The sequence below is a fragment of the Carcharhinus amblyrhynchos genome, chromosome 19 (genome assembly GCF_965287045.1).
Source record: "Carcharhinus amblyrhynchos chromosome 19, sCarAmb.v2.hapA, whole genome shotgun sequence".
Lineage (NCBI taxonomy): Eukaryota > Metazoa > Chordata > Chondrichthyes > Carcharhiniformes > Carcharhinidae > Carcharhinus > Carcharhinus amblyrhynchos.
Genome location: NC_137342.1, coordinates 25,819,635 through 25,838,557, shown reverse-complemented (window position 1 = coordinate 25,838,557; position 18,923 = coordinate 25,819,635). Strand labels below are relative to the sequence as shown.

General features: G+C 43.4%; 1 protein-coding gene across 1 annotated transcript in view; it reads left to right on the top strand.

Moving 5' to 3' along the window:
- LOC145355607 (protein monoglycylase TTLL8-like) overlaps positions 1 to 18,923 on the top strand; it is a 71,518-nt gene that overhangs the window by 25,638 nt on the left and 26,957 nt on the right. Inside the window, exons 8-9 of the mRNA XM_080207854.1 lie at positions 7,195 to 7,309; positions 10,774 to 10,914. Of these exons, the coding sequence (XP_080063980.1) occupies positions 7,195 to 7,309; positions 10,774 to 10,914 (256 nt within the window). The remainder of the gene's footprint in view (positions 1 to 7,194; positions 7,310 to 10,773; positions 10,915 to 18,923) is intronic.

The window sequence follows — 18,923 nt, the reverse complement described above, 5'->3', positions numbered from 1 at the left end:
AGAACAAATGCTTCCCCTTGTAGGGCAATCTAGAACAAGAGGTCAGGCTGAGAGGCAGTAGATGTAAAATTAAGATAAGGAGCAACTACTTCTTGCAGAGGGTTGTGAATTTGTGGAACTCGCTGCCCTTTAGCATGGTGGAGTCTGAACCATTAAATGGTTTCAAGAAGGAGATCAATATATTTCTGATGAGAAAAGGAATAAGGGGTATCAGGTAGTGAGGTAAATTTGAGACCAGAGAGAGATCAACCATAATCTGACTGAATGGCGGAGCAAGCTAAAAGGGATGAATTTGCCTACTTCTGCTCCAATTCCTGTGTTCCCTTCTAGTAGTGTCATACTGCTGTCTCTTAAAGGCGTTACAATATCTCCATTTCTTTTCAAAGATGCTGGCCCCTTCCAAAGTGGTATAACTTTTTACAATTCATGCTCCTGTTTAGTCACCATTATGTAAGTGTGTAGAACTGGTAAACCTATGAGTCTGTAAATGTAGTCTGCTGGTATACCCAAATTTCGTAATGGTAATCTTGTCCAGATGTTTCTTTAATTGCTTACAGTGATCTGTGGGGTTATCATTCTTGGATGTTGTTCCTTGTTGCATGTAGGATCTTACCTGATATTAAGATCAATGCTGAATGAATTTTGCTCCTTTTCTAATTGGACTTTATGGCTGTGATTCTCCCGTCCGCGCCCAGCCACTTTTCTGGCAGGTCCGGCTGGGAGACGCGCATCGGTGGCATAGAGTGGGGATTTGCGCGTGTGCGGGGAATGCACGGGCATCTCCCAGAGCTGGCCAGCAGTTGTCTGCCAGACCGTGCTGGAAACTGACAGGAAGGCACGTAAGTAATTTAAATCTTTTTAAAATCTCTTTTAAATATGTAGATTAGTTAATTATCAGGACCTTTCAGATCCTGATTGAATCTCCTAACCCACCAGTGGGGCTCAGATTAGCTCTCCACATTCTGGGAACTACCGGGAGACCCTGCCGGAATAATGGGGGGCAATCAGAATGCCCCAGGGGGTCAGGTGGCAGGGGAGTGGTGTCCCCTGGGCATAGGCACTCTGGTCGTGTCAGCCTGTGCTCCCTGGCACTGCCTAAGGGGCAAAATGCCCAGGCCCGGGGCACCTTGGCACTGCCCATCGGGTATTGGGAAGCGCCAATGGGGTGGTGGGGCCGACTGTGGGTGGGACCTGGGTGTGATTGTTGGTGATAGGGGTTCCCGCTGCCACTCTGCAGACAGGGTTGGTCTGGGATGGAGGGAGGGCAGCAATTGCAGCGAGCTTGGGGCGGGGGGTTGGTTTGCGAGGGGGAAAGGGGGGCTGTTCCCGGGGGAGGCCTGCATCTGGGGAGGATCTGACTTAGGGGGGTCAGCGGGGGGTGGGGGGGGGGAGGTGGTGGGTTCTGATGGGGTGAGAGGGTGGGGGATTGCCACTGCTGGGGTCGGGGGGTAGCTGGACATTGGGGCGCTCTGAAGCGGAGATGTTAGTGCTGGTCCGGGAATTGTTGGGGGGGGCCACGATTGGGCCAAGGAGGTGCTGGAAGGGCAGCACTTCGGGGATCCCGGGCCAGTGATCGAGCTGGCCAGCAAACGGGGAGTCTGACAGATTGGGACCATTGCCACTGTCAGACTCCGGTGCAAATTGGCCCTCCCCGTCCTCCCCAGGTTTTTAATGAGATTTACGACTGGGACCTCTGCATTGTGGAGTGTGGAGATTCGGGTCAAAACCTGACATGTCAAAGCTAGCGCTATGTAGAACAGTTTTTCAGCCAATTCAGCACTTCTGGGAGACTCACCCCTTATGAGTGGGTTCATCAAGAGTATATCACTGTTACCTTAGGCAGTGGGTAATTAGGACATGTGGCAGAATTTGGATGAGTTATACTGACAACAATATGCAAATATTTTGTCTTTGTCCTTATTAGAATTAGGATTTAGCAGAAAACAGGATGTGGTAGTCCTGAGCATTTCTTGGTATTGATGATGAAACCAACTGTAAATGTGACTGAATTCAACTCGGTAGCCCTGTGACAGGACTTATTCTTGTAACAAGGGGACACTTCATGGAGGAAGAGGATTTGGGCAGATGCAGAGAGCCAAAATGTCCACTTGCCCACACACCTACATTGACAAGACAAAGGGAGTCAGTAACAAGATATGAAACATATAAACAATTACAACCAAAACTCTGGAACTTCATTACACTTGCACAGTATTAGTGCCACTGCCTGGATTTTCTTCTGGAAAGCCTCCAAATTCCAGAGAGAAGGATGAATAATGAAGGTAAGTGGGCTAGAGAAGCCTCCCATTGAATCTTCAGCCTTTAAAAGGACTGCTGGAGATTCCCTCTAACCTATCTCAGGATGGGTCTCACTGCCTGCCCTGCCACATACAGCAATGGGCAACATTCAGATTTCCATATTTCTCTTCATTTCTCTGTTGAAACACTACCTCCCAGCTACAGCTATTCATTATGAGACACCGTCAGCAGGCAGACCTCTGGTTGTCGACAGGCAGAGTCAGGTTAAAGATGCTCCTTTGCGGCAATCCAAGCAAAAGCGGATGAAATCTGGCAAAAAGGAGACTATGCTGCCTTTGACTCTGGACAGTTTGCCCTTTCTTGTTGCTGAAGATATTGCTTAGTGCTGTAGCACCTGATTTCCAGCCCAGTCAGAAACAAATTCCAGGGACACTAATATTTTGAGATTCAGTATATGAGGACTGTAATATGTGACAAATGGGAGGAATATGTGATATTGAGTGGTTTCCAATCATAGAATCTCTACAGTGCAGAAGAAGGCTATTTGGCCCATCGGGTTTGCACTGACAATAATCCCACCCAGGCCCTATCTCCATAACCACACATTTTTACCCCACGAATCCCTCTAACCTACCCATCCTGGGACAGTAAGAGGCAATTTAGTATGGCCAATCCACCTAACCTGCACATCATTGGACAGTGGAGCACCCCGCGGAGACCCACGCAGACATGGGGAGAATGTGCAAGCCCCACGCAGACTGTGACCCAAACCAAGAATTGAATCTAGATCCCTGGAGCTGTGAGGCAGCAATGCACCACTGTGCTGCCCATGATCTCCACCACTGGAGTATTTCCTAACATGTGAGTGGAATCTTCCATTCTGACATCTAAGATTGTCAACAGGTGTGGAAGTGCGAGTGACTCCCATTGGGTTGGGGTAGGGGTTGCGTGTGGCATGCTTGTGCTATTCAGCTCATTACTTACACATCCGTGAGGAGAACAGCAAATCTCCGAGTAGGGTAGGCAGCAAATCACCATTCCTGCTGTTACCTCATGGGCTCCAATGTCCTGGCGCCATATTTGAAGGGCATTTGGATAGCCATCTACTTGTTACAGATTTGGAGTTCTGGATTCTCAAAAGAATACAGTCATGAAGGTGATAGCCAACTGTGTATAAATGCACAGTGATATCACACAGGAGTTTGGGTTGCAGAACTCACCAGCAGTTGAGATATCTGCATTGAATGTGTGCCAGCCCCTCCACACTCTCAATCACAAACCTGTGGCAGGACAAACAGCTTCTCACTAGGGAAGACACAGCAGCTGCCATAGGCATGCATACTCCTGAACTGCTCAAGCAGTCATTGGGGTCACAAGCAGTCATTGGGGTCACAATCACTCCTTGTCTTTCTCTGCAGGAGAATAATATTTGCATCAAGTGTGTGTGGGCCAAGACCATGGGGGGATGGAAAATAAGTCCTGAGCCAGCTGAGAAAATGGCTGTCAAGCTAGCTGGAGAGGAGCTGCACCTTGCCTGTGCTGAGGGTAAGATAGGACTCCCCCAGGAAGCCAGCAGAGATGCTACCAGTCTGCAGTTGTCATCTGCATTCACTGTGAGTGTGAGGTGACTTAACAAGGTTGCATCAATCGCTAAAACATTATTTGCTCTGTTGACAAGAAACTGGGGAGGACTAGAAGCTGGACCAGCCACAGTCCCACTCCAAGCCTTCCTCTCAGAATTCTCAGAGGATGCACCATCACGATGTTCACCTGCACCCTCCACCAGCACAGATATATTTACCTTGGTGGGTCCAAGTTCCAGAGTAGCCTTCGGGTCATAATCTGGTGAACATATCACTGACACAGGTCCACAGCTGGCAGAGGCAGTGACAGCCAGAGTCTCTGACACTCAGAGACTGCTGGAGACTAAACCCCTGCAAAGCTCCAAGCTGATGACGAGGCCCTAGGGATAGAGATGCAGGGAGATGGGGAACATCAGCCAGGGTTGCTGAACGCCATAGGCAGCCTGGACCAAAGGCCAGGGAAGTTCATCCATAATCTGTCTGCTATCATGGCAGACTCCATGTAAAAGGGGCAGTTGCCTTGGAGACCCAGGTCCGGCAGAACACTCCATGGTTGCCAGATTTGCGATTTGACGCACTCCGTCACTCTAGGTATTGGTCCTTCGTTTCAAAGGGTCAGGGAGGCACCCAAATAGAGGACCCAGATAGGCCAGACACCCTGGAGGTTTCAGTGCCAGACACTCCAAAGTTGCCTTGCTCTTCCCCTTCCCAATTGGCAGTGACCCCATCTCCAGGTTGGACTGAGGAAGGTGAACCTGCAACTGAGCAGGAGACCATTAGCAGGCCAGAGCTCTCAAAGTCCAGAGGACACCCACCAAAGTGCTCATAGACAACATGATATAGCAGTCAGCAGATTGCCTCCGCCTCAGCTGCGGATATAGCACCTGTACCGAGGTATTGTGGTAGACGAAGTAAAATGATGAAGTGTTGAAGGTATACAGGTGGCATTAATTGTATATAGTTTGGATATGTAAATATAAGTTCACTTTGTGTGGAATTCGCCTGGATTCCAACTTGCTGTTAGTTTTTGCTGTTGGCACTTGGCGTGAATGAGATTCTGAGCGGTGTTCATAAAGGTGAAGGCAATATTTCCTGATCTCAAAGTTTTGATCAAAGTGAAGCTTGCTAGATGCATGACACTCTATAAACAGTTGGAAGACTGTACGTTCTAAATTCCTGTTGACAGGGAGCTTAATTTGGATGGGGAACTTAATTCCGGGGAAGTGGCCATTAAGAACACTGATGCATTTAATTAGTCTTCTTGACATTGATCCTCAGGAAGCTCGGACTCACTTTTAACCTGCCTTTAAAGTCCTGGAATCAGGTCCCTTCTGTTCATCCTGCCATTGGGAAGCTGATTTTTGGTCACTGACCAAATTAATTTCTTTTGCTCAGCATGCTTCCAGCTTCTGGCAGGACTAGAACATTCCGTTCCATGTCTGTTGTAGACTAATTGAGGGAGATTGATTGCTGAGATTAGTCAGCGACACCAATGTCTTTGTAATGTGTGATTTACAGGATAGGAGGAGGTGAACTAGATGGACTTTGGTTTTTCTTTCTCAATTGCTCAGTAGGAGGAAGTGGTGGCTTAATGGGAGTGTGATTGGACTGGTAACCCAGCAACCTAGGCTAATGGTCCATATGGTTCATTAATGTCCTTTAGAGAAGGAAAATAGAAATTAAGTGCTAACCTTTCCTGTAATGCTGTCACAGCCCATAACAGAATAAAGGCAAACAAGTCAGTATCTGTGTCCTTGAGAAGGTACTCTTCACACTGGGTGACCACTTAAATACACTATAAAGGGCTATGGGGCAGGGTCACAAAGGCCAATCATGCAAGTTTACACCATCAGATATTAAATGAAAGTACACGTCATTAAAAGGCAACAATTACTTTTAAATTTATTTATTAGTATCACAAGTCGGCTTACATTAACGCTGCAATGTGAAAATCCTCTAGCTGCCACACTCTGGCACCTGTTCAGGTACACTGAGGGAGAACTCAGCATGGCCAATGCACCTAACCAGTCTTTCAGGCTGTGGGAGGAAAATTCAGTACCCGGAGGAAACCCATGCAGACACGAGGAGAACATGCAAACTCCACACAGACAGTGACACAAGCCAAGAATTGAATCTGGATCCCTGGCGCTTTGAGGCAGCAGTGCTAACCACTGTGCCACCCAGTTACATTTGGGGATAAAGGCACCATGTGAATCCCTTCATCTGTCATTTCAACAACGGCATTCACCCATTTATTTTCATGTTAAAACAGTGATAGAGGAGTGCCCTATAAACATATTTCACATTCATCCTGTGTTGCCAAGAGTAATTTATAATCTCCATTGATATCTAAACAGTGTGAGCTACAGGAAAAAGTAAGCTTTGCAATCCAGCTTATGAAATTTTGTCAAGCACCTAGCCGAAGCTGCCTTATCTTTTTTCTTCACATCTTTGGTTTGTTTCTTTTCCTTCAGTACTTTTATTTGAATAGCAGCTCACTCGTGAAATTTATCAGCTGAAACATTTGCACAGTCAGCATCATATCTTTGACAAATGAATGATTATGGAATCCCTTATGTATAAGTATTGTTAAAAAAAAGCCTTGAAAGATACTTCATGGGCCATTAATTTACCAAATGCTGCTTTTACACTGTTCCTTAATTGACATGAAGGAAGATTTTCTGACAATATAGCAATGAATCTCTAACTGCAAATAATTTAATTCACTTATGATTGTAATTATAGTTATGATTTTTGTAGTTCCAATGTGTAAGTTAACTACTGGTTTTCATTAAAAAAATGATTAAATCTGTATGACTTAGTAATGGGATAATAAACAGAATATGATTAAAATTTTGACCTGTATTTATCCTGCAATCAACAGCATCAAAACTGATTGGTCATTTATCTCTTTGCTCTCTGGCACCTTACTGCAAATTGACAGGTGTTTTTGTTTAAATGGCAATAATAATTACAATTTCAAAACTAATTCCTTGGTTAAGAAGTGTTTTGGGAGATCTTCTAGGTTTTTTTATTACTTATTCCTGGGACATAGGGATCGCTGGCTGGGCCAGCATTTATTGCCCACCTCTAGTTGCACAAAGGCAATTGAGAATCAACCACATTGCTGTGGCCCTGGAGTCACACGTAGGCCAGACCAGGTAAGGATAGCTGATTTCCTTCCCTAAAGAACATTAGTGAATCAAATGTGAAAAGTCTTATAGAAAATGCAAGCTTCTTTTTGTAAAGAATGATAATGTATCTGTTACTCTGTCAATTTACTTCATCTAAAGATAACCATTCAAGCAGATGTTTATGTGGTCAAATATTTGTGAATGTTGTTTTGCTGAAGGCTGATCTCTGCAGGAACCTGAGGAACTTGCCTTCCTATTTGGATGAGAATGCTGATACTTTTTTTCCACGATGCTACCTGGTTTCTGATGAGAAAGAAGAACGCAGACTCTACAGTGAGTATGAGATTCTCCGACATCTAAAATAATAAAGGAAAAAGCTATAGTCAGATGAGGAATTAGAAATGTTTGAAAAGGTAAAGCTTATTTATTAGTCACAAACAGGCTTACATTAACACTGCAATAAAGTTACTGTGAAATTACCCTAGTCACCACACTCTGGCACCTGTTCGGGGCAATGCACTGAACCAGCAGACCTTTCAGACTGTGGGAGGAAACCAAAGCACCTGGAGGAAACCCACAGAGACACAGGGAGAACGTGCATACTCCGCATAGACAGTGACCCAAGGGTAGGTTGCATAGAACATGAGACAGGCTGTGAGAGACAACTGTCTCATTCCCCTTTTAACTCCAAACGTACGCGTGGTGTAGAGTTTCATAGAACTTGGACACTGAAATCATCGTACCCTGCCAGGTTATCCCTGTAAATGGCACAAAGACTTGTTGGATCTGCTGACATCTCTTTGTGAATTGTCAATAAGCCTTCCTAATGCTTTGCTTTGCATTAGGAAGGCTTATTGAATTTTTGCATCAACAGTGAAATATGGTCAAAGCGAACCTATCCACTGGAATTTTATTGCCTCGCCTGCCACAGGAATCAGAGCAGGCGAGAGGTGAACAATGGAAAGGAGCATTGTCTTTGGGCGGGATTTTACGGTTTTGGGATGAGCGAGGCTATAAAGTCCCGCCCACCATGTCATGAATGTACTGCAAGCATTTGTACGTATATCAACTACAGCCTCTGAACATGCCCACATCTGAACTATGCGCAGTTCCTGCACACCAATTTTCATTGTATGCCTTTTACCCTTGGAATATTTGATCGTTGAAAGCCACATGACTGTTCTGATTAAGTGACAAATAATGAAAAACATGTTCTTTTATCGGGTTCATTGACAGTGTTAGAATTTCAGATAGCTGTGGGGAGTGCTGTCAGAGTCATGGCATTTATGTTGGCAGGTGAGGTGGTAAAATTCCAGCAGATAGGTTCGATTTAACCAATTTTCACAGTTAATGCAAAGATTCAATAAGCCTTCCTAACGAAATTAGGAAGGCTTATTGACAATGCACGTAGCGATGTCAGCAGATCCAGCAAGCCTTTGTGCCCTTTACAGGGATAATCTGGCAGAGTACGATGATTTCAGTGTCCAAGTTCTATGAAACTGCATTGGGAAAATGGCTTTTTGTCCTTTTTGATTAGGTTTTAGTTGATTAGTAGGATGAAAGAGGTTATTATGGAAAATATTTTCACCCAGAGGATGGTAGGTGTCTAGAATTCACTGTTGGAATCCTTAGCTCATTGAAAAGGTACCCGGATCAACACCAGAAGTGGTGTAACCTGTAACGGGTGCTGGAAAGCGGAACTAGAAGGGTGGCATGGTGGTAAGTGGTGGGCCTAGGTGGAGATGCAGACACAATGGACTGAATGGCCTCTTTCTGTATCATCAACTTTTCAATGGTTTTACAATAGAGGAGAAGTTTACACCAAGTTTTTATTGTTTACTTGGAAGTTCTAGTGCAATGAGATGTTGTTGGTTACTTTGTTATATTGTCCCACGTGTGATGTGCTTGCTGTTTGTTGCGTATCCTTTGGCCTGAAAAGGCAAGTTTGCCGCACTCTTAATCTGTCAGCAAGAATGTTGAGAGCTATTGCATCTCAGCTTCCTCTAAATCACTCTGCTTCATTTACAGTAGCACAGTGGTTAGCACTGCTGCCTCGCAGCACCAGGGACCCAGGATCGATTCCGGCCTTGGGTCTCTTGGCCTTGGGAGTTTGCATGTTCTCCCCGTGTCTGCGTGGGTTTCCTCCGGGCGCTCCGGTTTCCCCCCCACGCTCCAAAGATGTTCAAAAAGTTCTTAGATTGATTGTCCAATATAAATTGCCCCTTAATGTCAGAGTCACTAGGAGGGTAAATATGTATGGTTATGGAGATAGGACCTGGGTGGGATTGTTGTCGGTGCAGACTTAATGGGCCAAATGGCCTCCTTCTGTACTCTAGATTCTATTTTGAATATTTTTCTGAATCACAGCAGAATTGCTAGAATGTACACATTTTTAAGCAGTTAGGAGTTTCACAAGGAATTTAACAAGTGACGAAGCAGCAATATTGCAGATGGGGTACTATGGAGAATCAAAGAACTGACTCCTCTGCTAATTGTGTGTGTTAAACCTCATACCATGTCATTAGAGATAGACAGCAAAAATCACATGTTCCTGTTAGTGCAATAAGAAAAATACTGCAAACCAACTGTTATGTATTTGTACTGATTCTTACTGGCTTACTGAAGCTCTGTTGTATTAATGTACTCACTGGAAGGGGCATCACACGTCCCCGGTTACATGCAGCCATGTAAGAGAACACACACCTTTAAATATAGCTCCGCGCTCTCCAGTCATTCTCCAATATACAGCAGGATTTTAAGAAAAGGAATAATTTTGACTTAAATAAATAAATGAATTTCAATTGAAGTTTTGTTGAAAATGAATATTCCCTCTGGATTGCACATCCAGTTGTTACACAGCATATTTGCGGGAATATAGTAAATCTCTAACTTTCATTGTAACCCATACATAACTCTCGTCCCCACTTCCTTCCCCACTGCACCAGTCCTCCTCACCTCCTCTCCCCTTAGTATTATAAATTTGATTTTTTTAAAAATTCTGCATATATGCTTCCTGACACAGTGGCACAGTGGTTAGCACTGCTCTTTCACAGAGCCAGGGACCTGGGTTTGATTCCCGGCTTAGGTCACTGTCTGTGTGAGTTTCCTCAGGGTGCTGCAGTTTCCTCCCACTGTCCAAAGATGTGCTGGTTAGATGCATTGACCCGAACAGGCACCGGTGTGTAGCAACTAGGGGAATTTCACAGTAACTTCATTGCAGTGTTAATGTAAGCCTTACTTGTGACTAATGAATAAACTTTTAATAAGAACCTGAGGCATGTGAAAGTGTGTTGACTTTTGATTAAAGATGGACACATTTTACAGGCAAACATCTTTATGTGAATGCACCTTTCTGTTGTTATTTCTGAATTATGCAATTCATCAAAACCTGCCTTCCTCTTTGCACAGTCATGTATTATTGGGAGGGAATTCCCTTCAGGAGTACCCAGACATTTCCAGCTGTATGAAGATCCTGAGATGAATTCCTTGGGTATCAGACATTAAGCGCCTGTGTGACTTTATAGAAATCGGGGCTACTTTTTTGTACTTGGATATCAATCCTAATCTATTAGCTACAAATTTATTTAGCGCTGTCACACAGTTAAATACAGTAAATGCTCACGGAAGACAGAAGAATAAATGGCTAGAACAAACACACTGCCATCTTCTTTGAAAACATCCAAGATAAATTTACTGGAACAGATACTTGTGTTTGAGAAGCAGAGAATACACATTTGTTTTACTGAGATTGCAAATATATAACTCCAGTCTAAAGACAAGTACTATATTCCTTTCAGATGACTTCAGGCTGACTAGTGCTATCTGCATTTTGAAATGGGTGATTTACAATTCTGCAAGTGATCTGTCAAGTCCAAGCACTGGACCAGGCCAAGTAGAGAAAGATTACACTGAAGGAACTAAAGAAGCCTTCGTGACAGGTAAAACATGCATTTTGTTTAGCTGTTGAGCAGTTCAATAAAAGATTTTACTTGGCATTGGGATTTAACAAGAATGTAAGAAATACAAGCAGGAGTAGGCCATTTGCCTTTGCAATTTGATAAGATCATGATTGTTCAGATTGTTGTCTTGGCTTCACTTTTTTATCCCTCTCCTATAATCCTTAAGTGCCTTGTCAATCAAAAACCTGTCTAACTTACCCTTGCATATATTCAATGGCCCAATCCTCACTGATCTCCATGGAAGAGAATTTGAAACTCTGAGGATCTTCTGAGAGAAGAAATTCCACCTCATTTCCATTTTAGAAGATCTCTTATTTTTAAACTGTATTCCCTAGTTCTTGATTCCTCCATGAGAGGAAATATCCTCCCCACATCACCCTGCCAAGCTCCTTCTGAGTCCTTTATATTTAAATAAGACCATCTCTAAGTCTTCTCATCGAATCCCTACAATGCAGAAGGTACAATTTGGCTCATCGAGGCCTACTCCCTGCCCTATTCCCATAACTCCACACATTTATCCTACTAATCCCCCTGGTCTGAACTCTTCTGAACTCCAATTACTTTAAGTCCATGCCGCTCAACCTTTCCCCCATCTCAAACCTTTTTCCCCGGAAATCAGCCTTGTGAGCCATCTCTAAACTGCTCGCAATGCAAGTAAGTCTATCCTTTAATAAGGAAACCAAAACTGTTCAGAGTAATCCAAATGCGATCTCAGCAATGCCCTTCACAGTTATAACAAAACTCCCTCCTTTTATACTCCAATCCCCTTGCAATAAAGTCCAACATTTAATTTCCCTTCCTAATTACATGCTGTACCTGCATATTAACTTTTTATAATTATGTACAAGGACACACAGATATTTCTAAGTTGCAGCAGTTGGCAAGGTCTCATTATTTAAATAACATTCTGTTTTTCTATTCTTCCTGCCCAAGTGGACAACCTCACATTTTCCCTCGTAATACTCCAGCTGCCAATTTTTGCCCACTCTCTTAACTTACCTATAATAGTCTGCAGACCATTTGTATCCTCCTTACAGTTGGATTTCCTATTCTCTTTGTATTATCAGCAAATTTGGCCAAAATCTATGACTTCTTTCAAGTCATAGATCATAATATTTGAGACCCCAACACTGATCCCTTTAGCATTCCACTAGTTACACTTTGCTAACCTGAAAATGATCCTTTTATCCCTCTATCCATGCTAATATATCACCTTCAATGTCATGAGCTCTTAATTTAACTTCTATGCTGCACTTTTTGGGCATCTAGTTATGCAATATTTACTGCTTCCCTTTTATCCATCCTGCTTGTTACATCCTCAAAGAGCTCTAACAAATCTTTCAAACTATTTTCCTTTCAATACCATGTTGACTTTCTGTGATCATGTTATTTCCTAAATACCCTGCGAGTACACCCTTAAGTATGGAATCTAGCCTTTTCCTAATGATAGATGTTAAATTACTTGGCTCAAGGTCAAAGTGTGGAAAAAATAGTAAAAAGACAGAATGAAAAGCTCTTTACGTGAATACACTCAACATTTGAAACAAAATGAATGAATTGGAACCACCAATATGAATAAAAAGGGATTGTTATTACAGAGACATAAGACGGGGTTTTCCAGCTGCGCTCGCCCCAAAATCGGAAAATCCTGCCAGAGGCCAACGGACCTCTGCATGGTCCACCCCGGACAAGCAAATTCTGGTCATAGTTGCAAAGTGACCAGGGCTGGGACCTGAATACTCAAGGATATTAAATGTTTTGGAAGGACAAGAGGAAAGGCAAAGGAGATAGGTTGGGTCTGTTAATAAAGGACAATGTTAGTATAATAATAAGAAGCAACCTTTGTTCACTAGATCAAAATACAGGGCAGAATTCCAACTCCCTCACCCCATCTCATACACATATATGCTTTATGGAGCTGGCCCACTGCTATCAATAGATTTTCCCATTGTTGGTGCCCTCCCACCGTTGGGGAACTTGTAGCCGGGGGGGGGGAGGTGGGGGTGGCTGGTGGTAGAGGGGAGGGGAAGATGAGATGAGGTGAGAGGCAGTCACTGTCCATAGAACTGGATGATCCTGCCAGTGGGAATGACCAGAAAAAATTTGGCCATTGAATCAATTTAGGTGGAGATAAATGGTAAAGGACAAAAGTCCCAGCTGGAAGTGATTTATAGACAACCTGACAATCATTACACCCAAGAAATAATGGGAGATTGTAAAAAAGACACTGCAATAATTGTAGGAGATTTTAATCCTTATAGATTCATTGAATTAAATTGGCAAAAATAGCCTGGAGGATGAGTTCATAGAGTGTGTTTAAAACAGATTTATTGCAACAAAACATTCTGGAACTAACCAAAACAAAAAGTAAGCTGTGTATTTAAAGTGTCAAATCAATCCTTGTTGAGTAAATACTGCAGCATGCTGGCAAGATTGTTGGCTGTAAAAATGGGTAACATCAGCCGAATAAAGTGATGGTAAACACTGGCTGGGTTTCTCATGATGGCCGCTGTGCACTCAATGGAAGAGCTTTGAAATCAGTGGAGAAAAAATATATCATCACCGTTTATGCTTACTGGGGTTTCTGCAGATTTTGCACCCAAGCCATAGTGTTAAACGTAGTACACCCTTGTGAATTCAACCCTGATACCTTTGTTTTTATTTTAAAACTTTCTAAACTGAATTGTGCTTGAATTAAGAAAGTATACAAAAGAACTACAATTTTCCTGCCACTTGGATGTACCCAGTAACGGAATAAGGTTTAAAGTTTTGAAGTTTATTTATCAGTGTCACAAGTAAGCTTACATTAACACTGCAATTAAGTTACTGTGAAAATCCCTTGGTCATCACATTCTGGCACCTGTTCAGGAACACTGAGGGACAATTTAGCATGGCCAATGCACCTAACCAGCACATCTTTCAGACTGAGGGAGAAAACCAGAGCACCCGGAGGAAGCTGAACAATGGGAATCTAAACTCTTCATATACTATACACATTGCACATTAATCAAAGTAATTGATAATGTCTCATTAAAATAAACAGCAGCTAGCTGATCTTTGAGACTTTGAGCCAGCTTTGGCTAATCAACTTTGGCGAGAGGCATAAGTGCCACGGGGAAAATGATGGAGAGAAAAGGGTGAATGTGTTCATTTATATAATATAGTCTCATGATGACTCGAATATTATTACCAGACTCTTTTATCCACTCCCTCACCCCTCCACCTACCTACAGCAGCCAAGTAATTTCCCAAAAGAGCAAAAAATAGGAAAAGATCTTGGGTCAGGAAGGGATTAAAAAGAAGTCTGCAAAATTCTTCACTAACCCTTCAGGCAATCAGAAATAGCCTGTAGGATCACTTAGCTCTCATATTATCAGTGAACATTGCGAGCACAAACATTTGCTTTATGGCTATTTTAATCTATATTCATTATGAATCACTTTTTAGAGTTTTTTTTAAGAACTTGTTGTATATTTTTAAAATTCCCCTTGTTTGTAAGGGTTCACAAAATATTCCTTTCGGTCTGGTTGTTGAGGGATTTGATTTAAAAGGTATTTTCAAAAAAAAAGGTGCACCCAATCTTTACTTGCCTAGTAGGAAAGAGGTGCATGACTAGCTCATATGGAGTGAGAGGTGATAACAGGACCATGAAAGAACTTGGCGTTAAAGGCTATCAAGTGGAAGAAAAGCAGTTGTTGTGATGGAAAATCAGTTCTCATTGAATGAATATTACAGCATGCAGACAGACTCAAATGTCCCAGCTGTAAAAAGTATCTGGAATTAAGAATCTACTGATGACCATGAAAGCATTATCGAAAAATGTCGGAAAAACCCATCTAGTTCACTAATGTCCATGAGGGAATGAAATCTGCTTTCCTACCTGGTCTGGCCTACATGTGACTCCAGAGCTACAACAATGTGGTTGACTCTCAACTGCCCTCAGGCAACTAGGGATGGGCAATAAATACTGGCCAGCCAGAAAGTGACACCCATGCCCCATGAATGAATAAAAAAAGATAGGTAATGTTAGATGAATAAAATGGTGGTAAACTCTGATTGGGTTTCTCAGGATTGTCCTCTGTACCCTCAGTAGAAGAGTTGTGTATGTGTGAACATGTGCTTATCAGGCACTTAATTGGCCAACATTCAGTCCTCCTGATTCCCCAAGGATTGATGGGATGAGGCCTTTAATTGCCCACTAAAGGACCTTGATTATGAACTGTGCAGGAAATTCATCAATGAGTATTCCCATCCTGGCCTTAATCAGTTGGAGGACAGGAAGGTGCTGCGTTCTCTCCCTGTATCCCTGCCGTTCAATTAAATGCCCCTGTTTCCAAACCAGGGGGCATTAAATTCTGCCCTAAGACTTCAGGCTCCCCTTTTCATCTCAAACCATTTTTATGCTGTGAGCCTATTATTAAGCTGTCAATGCACTTCACAATCCATTCCATCATCTTTTCCAATTACAATAAAAGTTTGAAGAGATGCATTTTATCACAGCCAACATAAACACATTAACAGAGCTGTCTTTGACTTCATCGTGTGCTGGTATCCCATAAGATCATGGGTGGGATGCTCTGGTATCATCTGTACCTGCACCACTGCCAGCAGAAATGTAGAATTTGGTGCTCAGCCAAAGCCCTATACACTGTAGCAGAACTAAAGAGTCTCAGCTGCAAACAAGGATGGAGGTTTCTGATGTATATGTTTTTTTCCTTTTAGATTTACATGGTGAGATACTGAAGCTCTCAGTTTACTTGCTTGCAGGCAGGACTGCAGTACAGGTTGTTCATTTATGAGACACTCCCTGGGCCTGGGAGGGAAAAATCAACCAGTCTTCCATCCACTAAGCTCCCTTCCTCAAAGTTTGCTTGTGTCAATGTTAGAGGACCACAGGGTCAGGTCCAGTGCATTGCCATGAGGATAATGTTGTTTCTATAATCACAGTACATAAGGAAGCGCTTTCAAATTGGCCACCGGACATGATGGCTCGTAACTGCACCCACAGTGCAAGTCAGGAGAGGCGGGCTGAAAATAAAATTATGAAGTTGTGGTTTGTCTATGCCTATTGTGTAAAATAGTTTTACAGCATTGCATGTAGTATAAAGGTGCTTGGAATAGCAAGGGGTTAATGTGGGGCTAGATTGCCTCCAGTGTGATGTAGAGAGTCACATAATAATGGACTGAGTGCAGTCTAGCAGAAATAAGCATGGAGATAGTACCTAGTTAGGGCTACAACTTGGCCAGTTACATAGTTAGGGTTGTTAATAAACACTGAGGGGGGAGGAGCAATCTTGAGCCCATGCTCAACGTCCGTGTGAATGCCGGCAGGAGCTCAAGATGCAGAAGTCGCAGTTCCCGCTGGCGAGTTTGTAATTTTGGATCTTCCCCACCCCTCTCTGGCGACATCATCAGGTTCACGCCCACGTTGGACATGAACCTGTTTTACATGAATTTGAATGTATTTAAATGTTATTAACCCCTCCCCCCCACACCGTATATTGACACTGTGTCAGCATCAGTCTCATGGCGAGGGCCATGGGGGGATTCATTTAGATGTGGCTGTAGCTGGGAGTGAATGAAGGTGTTGGGGATGCCAGTGGTGGGGATGGGTTGGGGGGGTGTGGGTGAAGGGGCCGATGAGAAGGGCAGGTGGAGTGGAACTTTGGGGTTGTGGGCCGATTATCATGGGGTGGCAGGTGGTAGTAGAGGGGTTAGAGAAGTGCCAGTTCTGATCGGGATAGGCTGGGAAGGAGGTTTACTCAGGTTTAAAGATCATGCCCTTGTCAACTGCAGCCAGGTTTTGTCAGTGTTGAGGCCCCCGCCCACCATATGATGGCATGAAGTGCACTCCTTTGATTCTTTTTAATTTATTAATCACAAGTAAGGCTTACATTAACATTGCAATGAAGTTTCTGTGAAATTCCCCAGGTTGCCACATTCTGGCGCCTATTCGGGTCAATGCACCTAATCTGCATGTCTTTCAGACTGTGGGAGGAAACCCTTGCACACACAGGGAGAACATACAAATTCCACAGAGACTGTGAGCCAAGCTGGGAATCGAACCCGGGTCCCTGACGCTGTGAAGCAGCAGTGCTGACCACTGTGCCATCCATGGCACAGTTGTAAGATCTAGATAGAAATACTGGTTTTCTCACCAGAAACAGCGCTCTGCCATTTTTTGATAAGATTTAGCCCTTAATGTTCAACCACGTAAGCCTCGGAACCGCTTATTGAGACACAGAACAGCATTGTATACTGCACATGATGTATTTTCCTACTGAGTTTGGGCCAATATAAAACAGGTTGGTGATTTGCTGTAGGCTCATAGACCAATTTCATGCCTGTATTTTTGATAGCGTTGTAAGGAATTTACTTCTTTGACAGCATGAGCAGGCAAGAAGCATTGGTAATGAGCTGCATTCGATCAAACGTTGTGGGTGGGATTCTCCGGCTGCGCTGGTCTAAAAGCCGGAAATTCCCACCTGACAGTCAATGGTGTTTCATATTGTCTGCAATCCGCCCGCTGAAATTCCAGTGGGGGGCAGGATGGGAGAATTCCGTCCAGTGTATAGGTCAATTTGCTGGAAGTGGAGCAAGCTAGTGAGGCTTGAATGTGGATTATCTGTGTGGTATGTTTAACTGCCAGTTCCTGACTTTGTTTAACAATTCATTGGAGTTTACCATTACAACTTTTAATTTACTAGCTAGAATTATAACTTTGTGTACACATAGTTGGAAAAAATCAGTTCAAAATATTCAAATTCCAGTAAAAAGCAGTAATCTAGGTATCAGTAATCTTAAGGTGTAGAAGACCAGCATGGACAAGCTTTACTCATACCCTTCATTTCCAAGTTACACTTGTTTTTTCCCTGTTGGGAGAAACTGATTATAGGTATTCGATTCATGTGCATCCATAATGTTACAATATTATTGAAGACATGGGCAGCATGATGATACAGTGGTTAGCACTGCTGCCTCACAGTTCCAGGAACAAAGGTTCGATTCTTGGCTTGAGTCACTGTGTGGAGTCTGCACGTTCTCTCCGTGTCTGCGTGAGTTTCCTCCGGGTCCTCCGGTTTCCTCCCACATTCCAAAAGTGTGCAGGTTAGATGGGTTGGCCATGCTAAATTGCCCCTTATTGTGCAGGGATGTGTAGGTTAGAGGGATTAGAGGAGTAAATTTGTGGTGTTGCAGGGATAAGGATTGTTGTCTGTGCAAACTCAATGGGCTGAATGGCCTCCTGCACTGTAGGGATTCTCTGATGACATTATAGATGGGATTTGTCTCCCTTTCCGTGGCATGTTTCATGGTGGTGGGAGGTGGCACACCACTTGCTGGCAGTGGGATCTTATGGTCCTGGCATTGTCAGCGGGGTTTCCTGTTGAACGCACCGCTTGCCATTGGAAATCCTGTGGTAGGGGTGCGCCATCTGTGGGACTGTAAAATCTCATCAGCATGAACGGCAGCAAGATTTTGGCATTTGTCACAACTCTTTATATTTGAGGAATACTGTGGCAGTTTGAGGTAGTCAACTTGCTGCATGTGTGCCAATGTGCAGCTATTTTGTTTGTTTCCATGATTGAAAGAGTTGTATTTTTTTCCCTCCTTATTACAGAACTACTTGTGGTTTTAATGCTTCGGACTCAGACCAAAGACCGGGAGAGGGGGGAGTTTTAATCACTCCAACTCAATGGAATTGGTTGCAGCTAAAATGCAGCAGTTGGGCTGGGGGCTGATGGTGGTGGGGGGAAGGGGGGCATAATTTAACTTTGTAATTTAAAACAAAACAAATTTATTTTCCCAGTGATCAAACACATCAATTATTCACTCAGCTCTGAACATTCAACATGCTGGAAGGAGAAATAGTCCTCCTATAAGCAACTTTGGGATAGAAAGAGAATGCATTGAACTCAGCCCATTTATGAAAGTGATTTGGAACGGCAAGGTTATAATTTCACAATGCTGCCCTGGAGTAATTCTGGAGG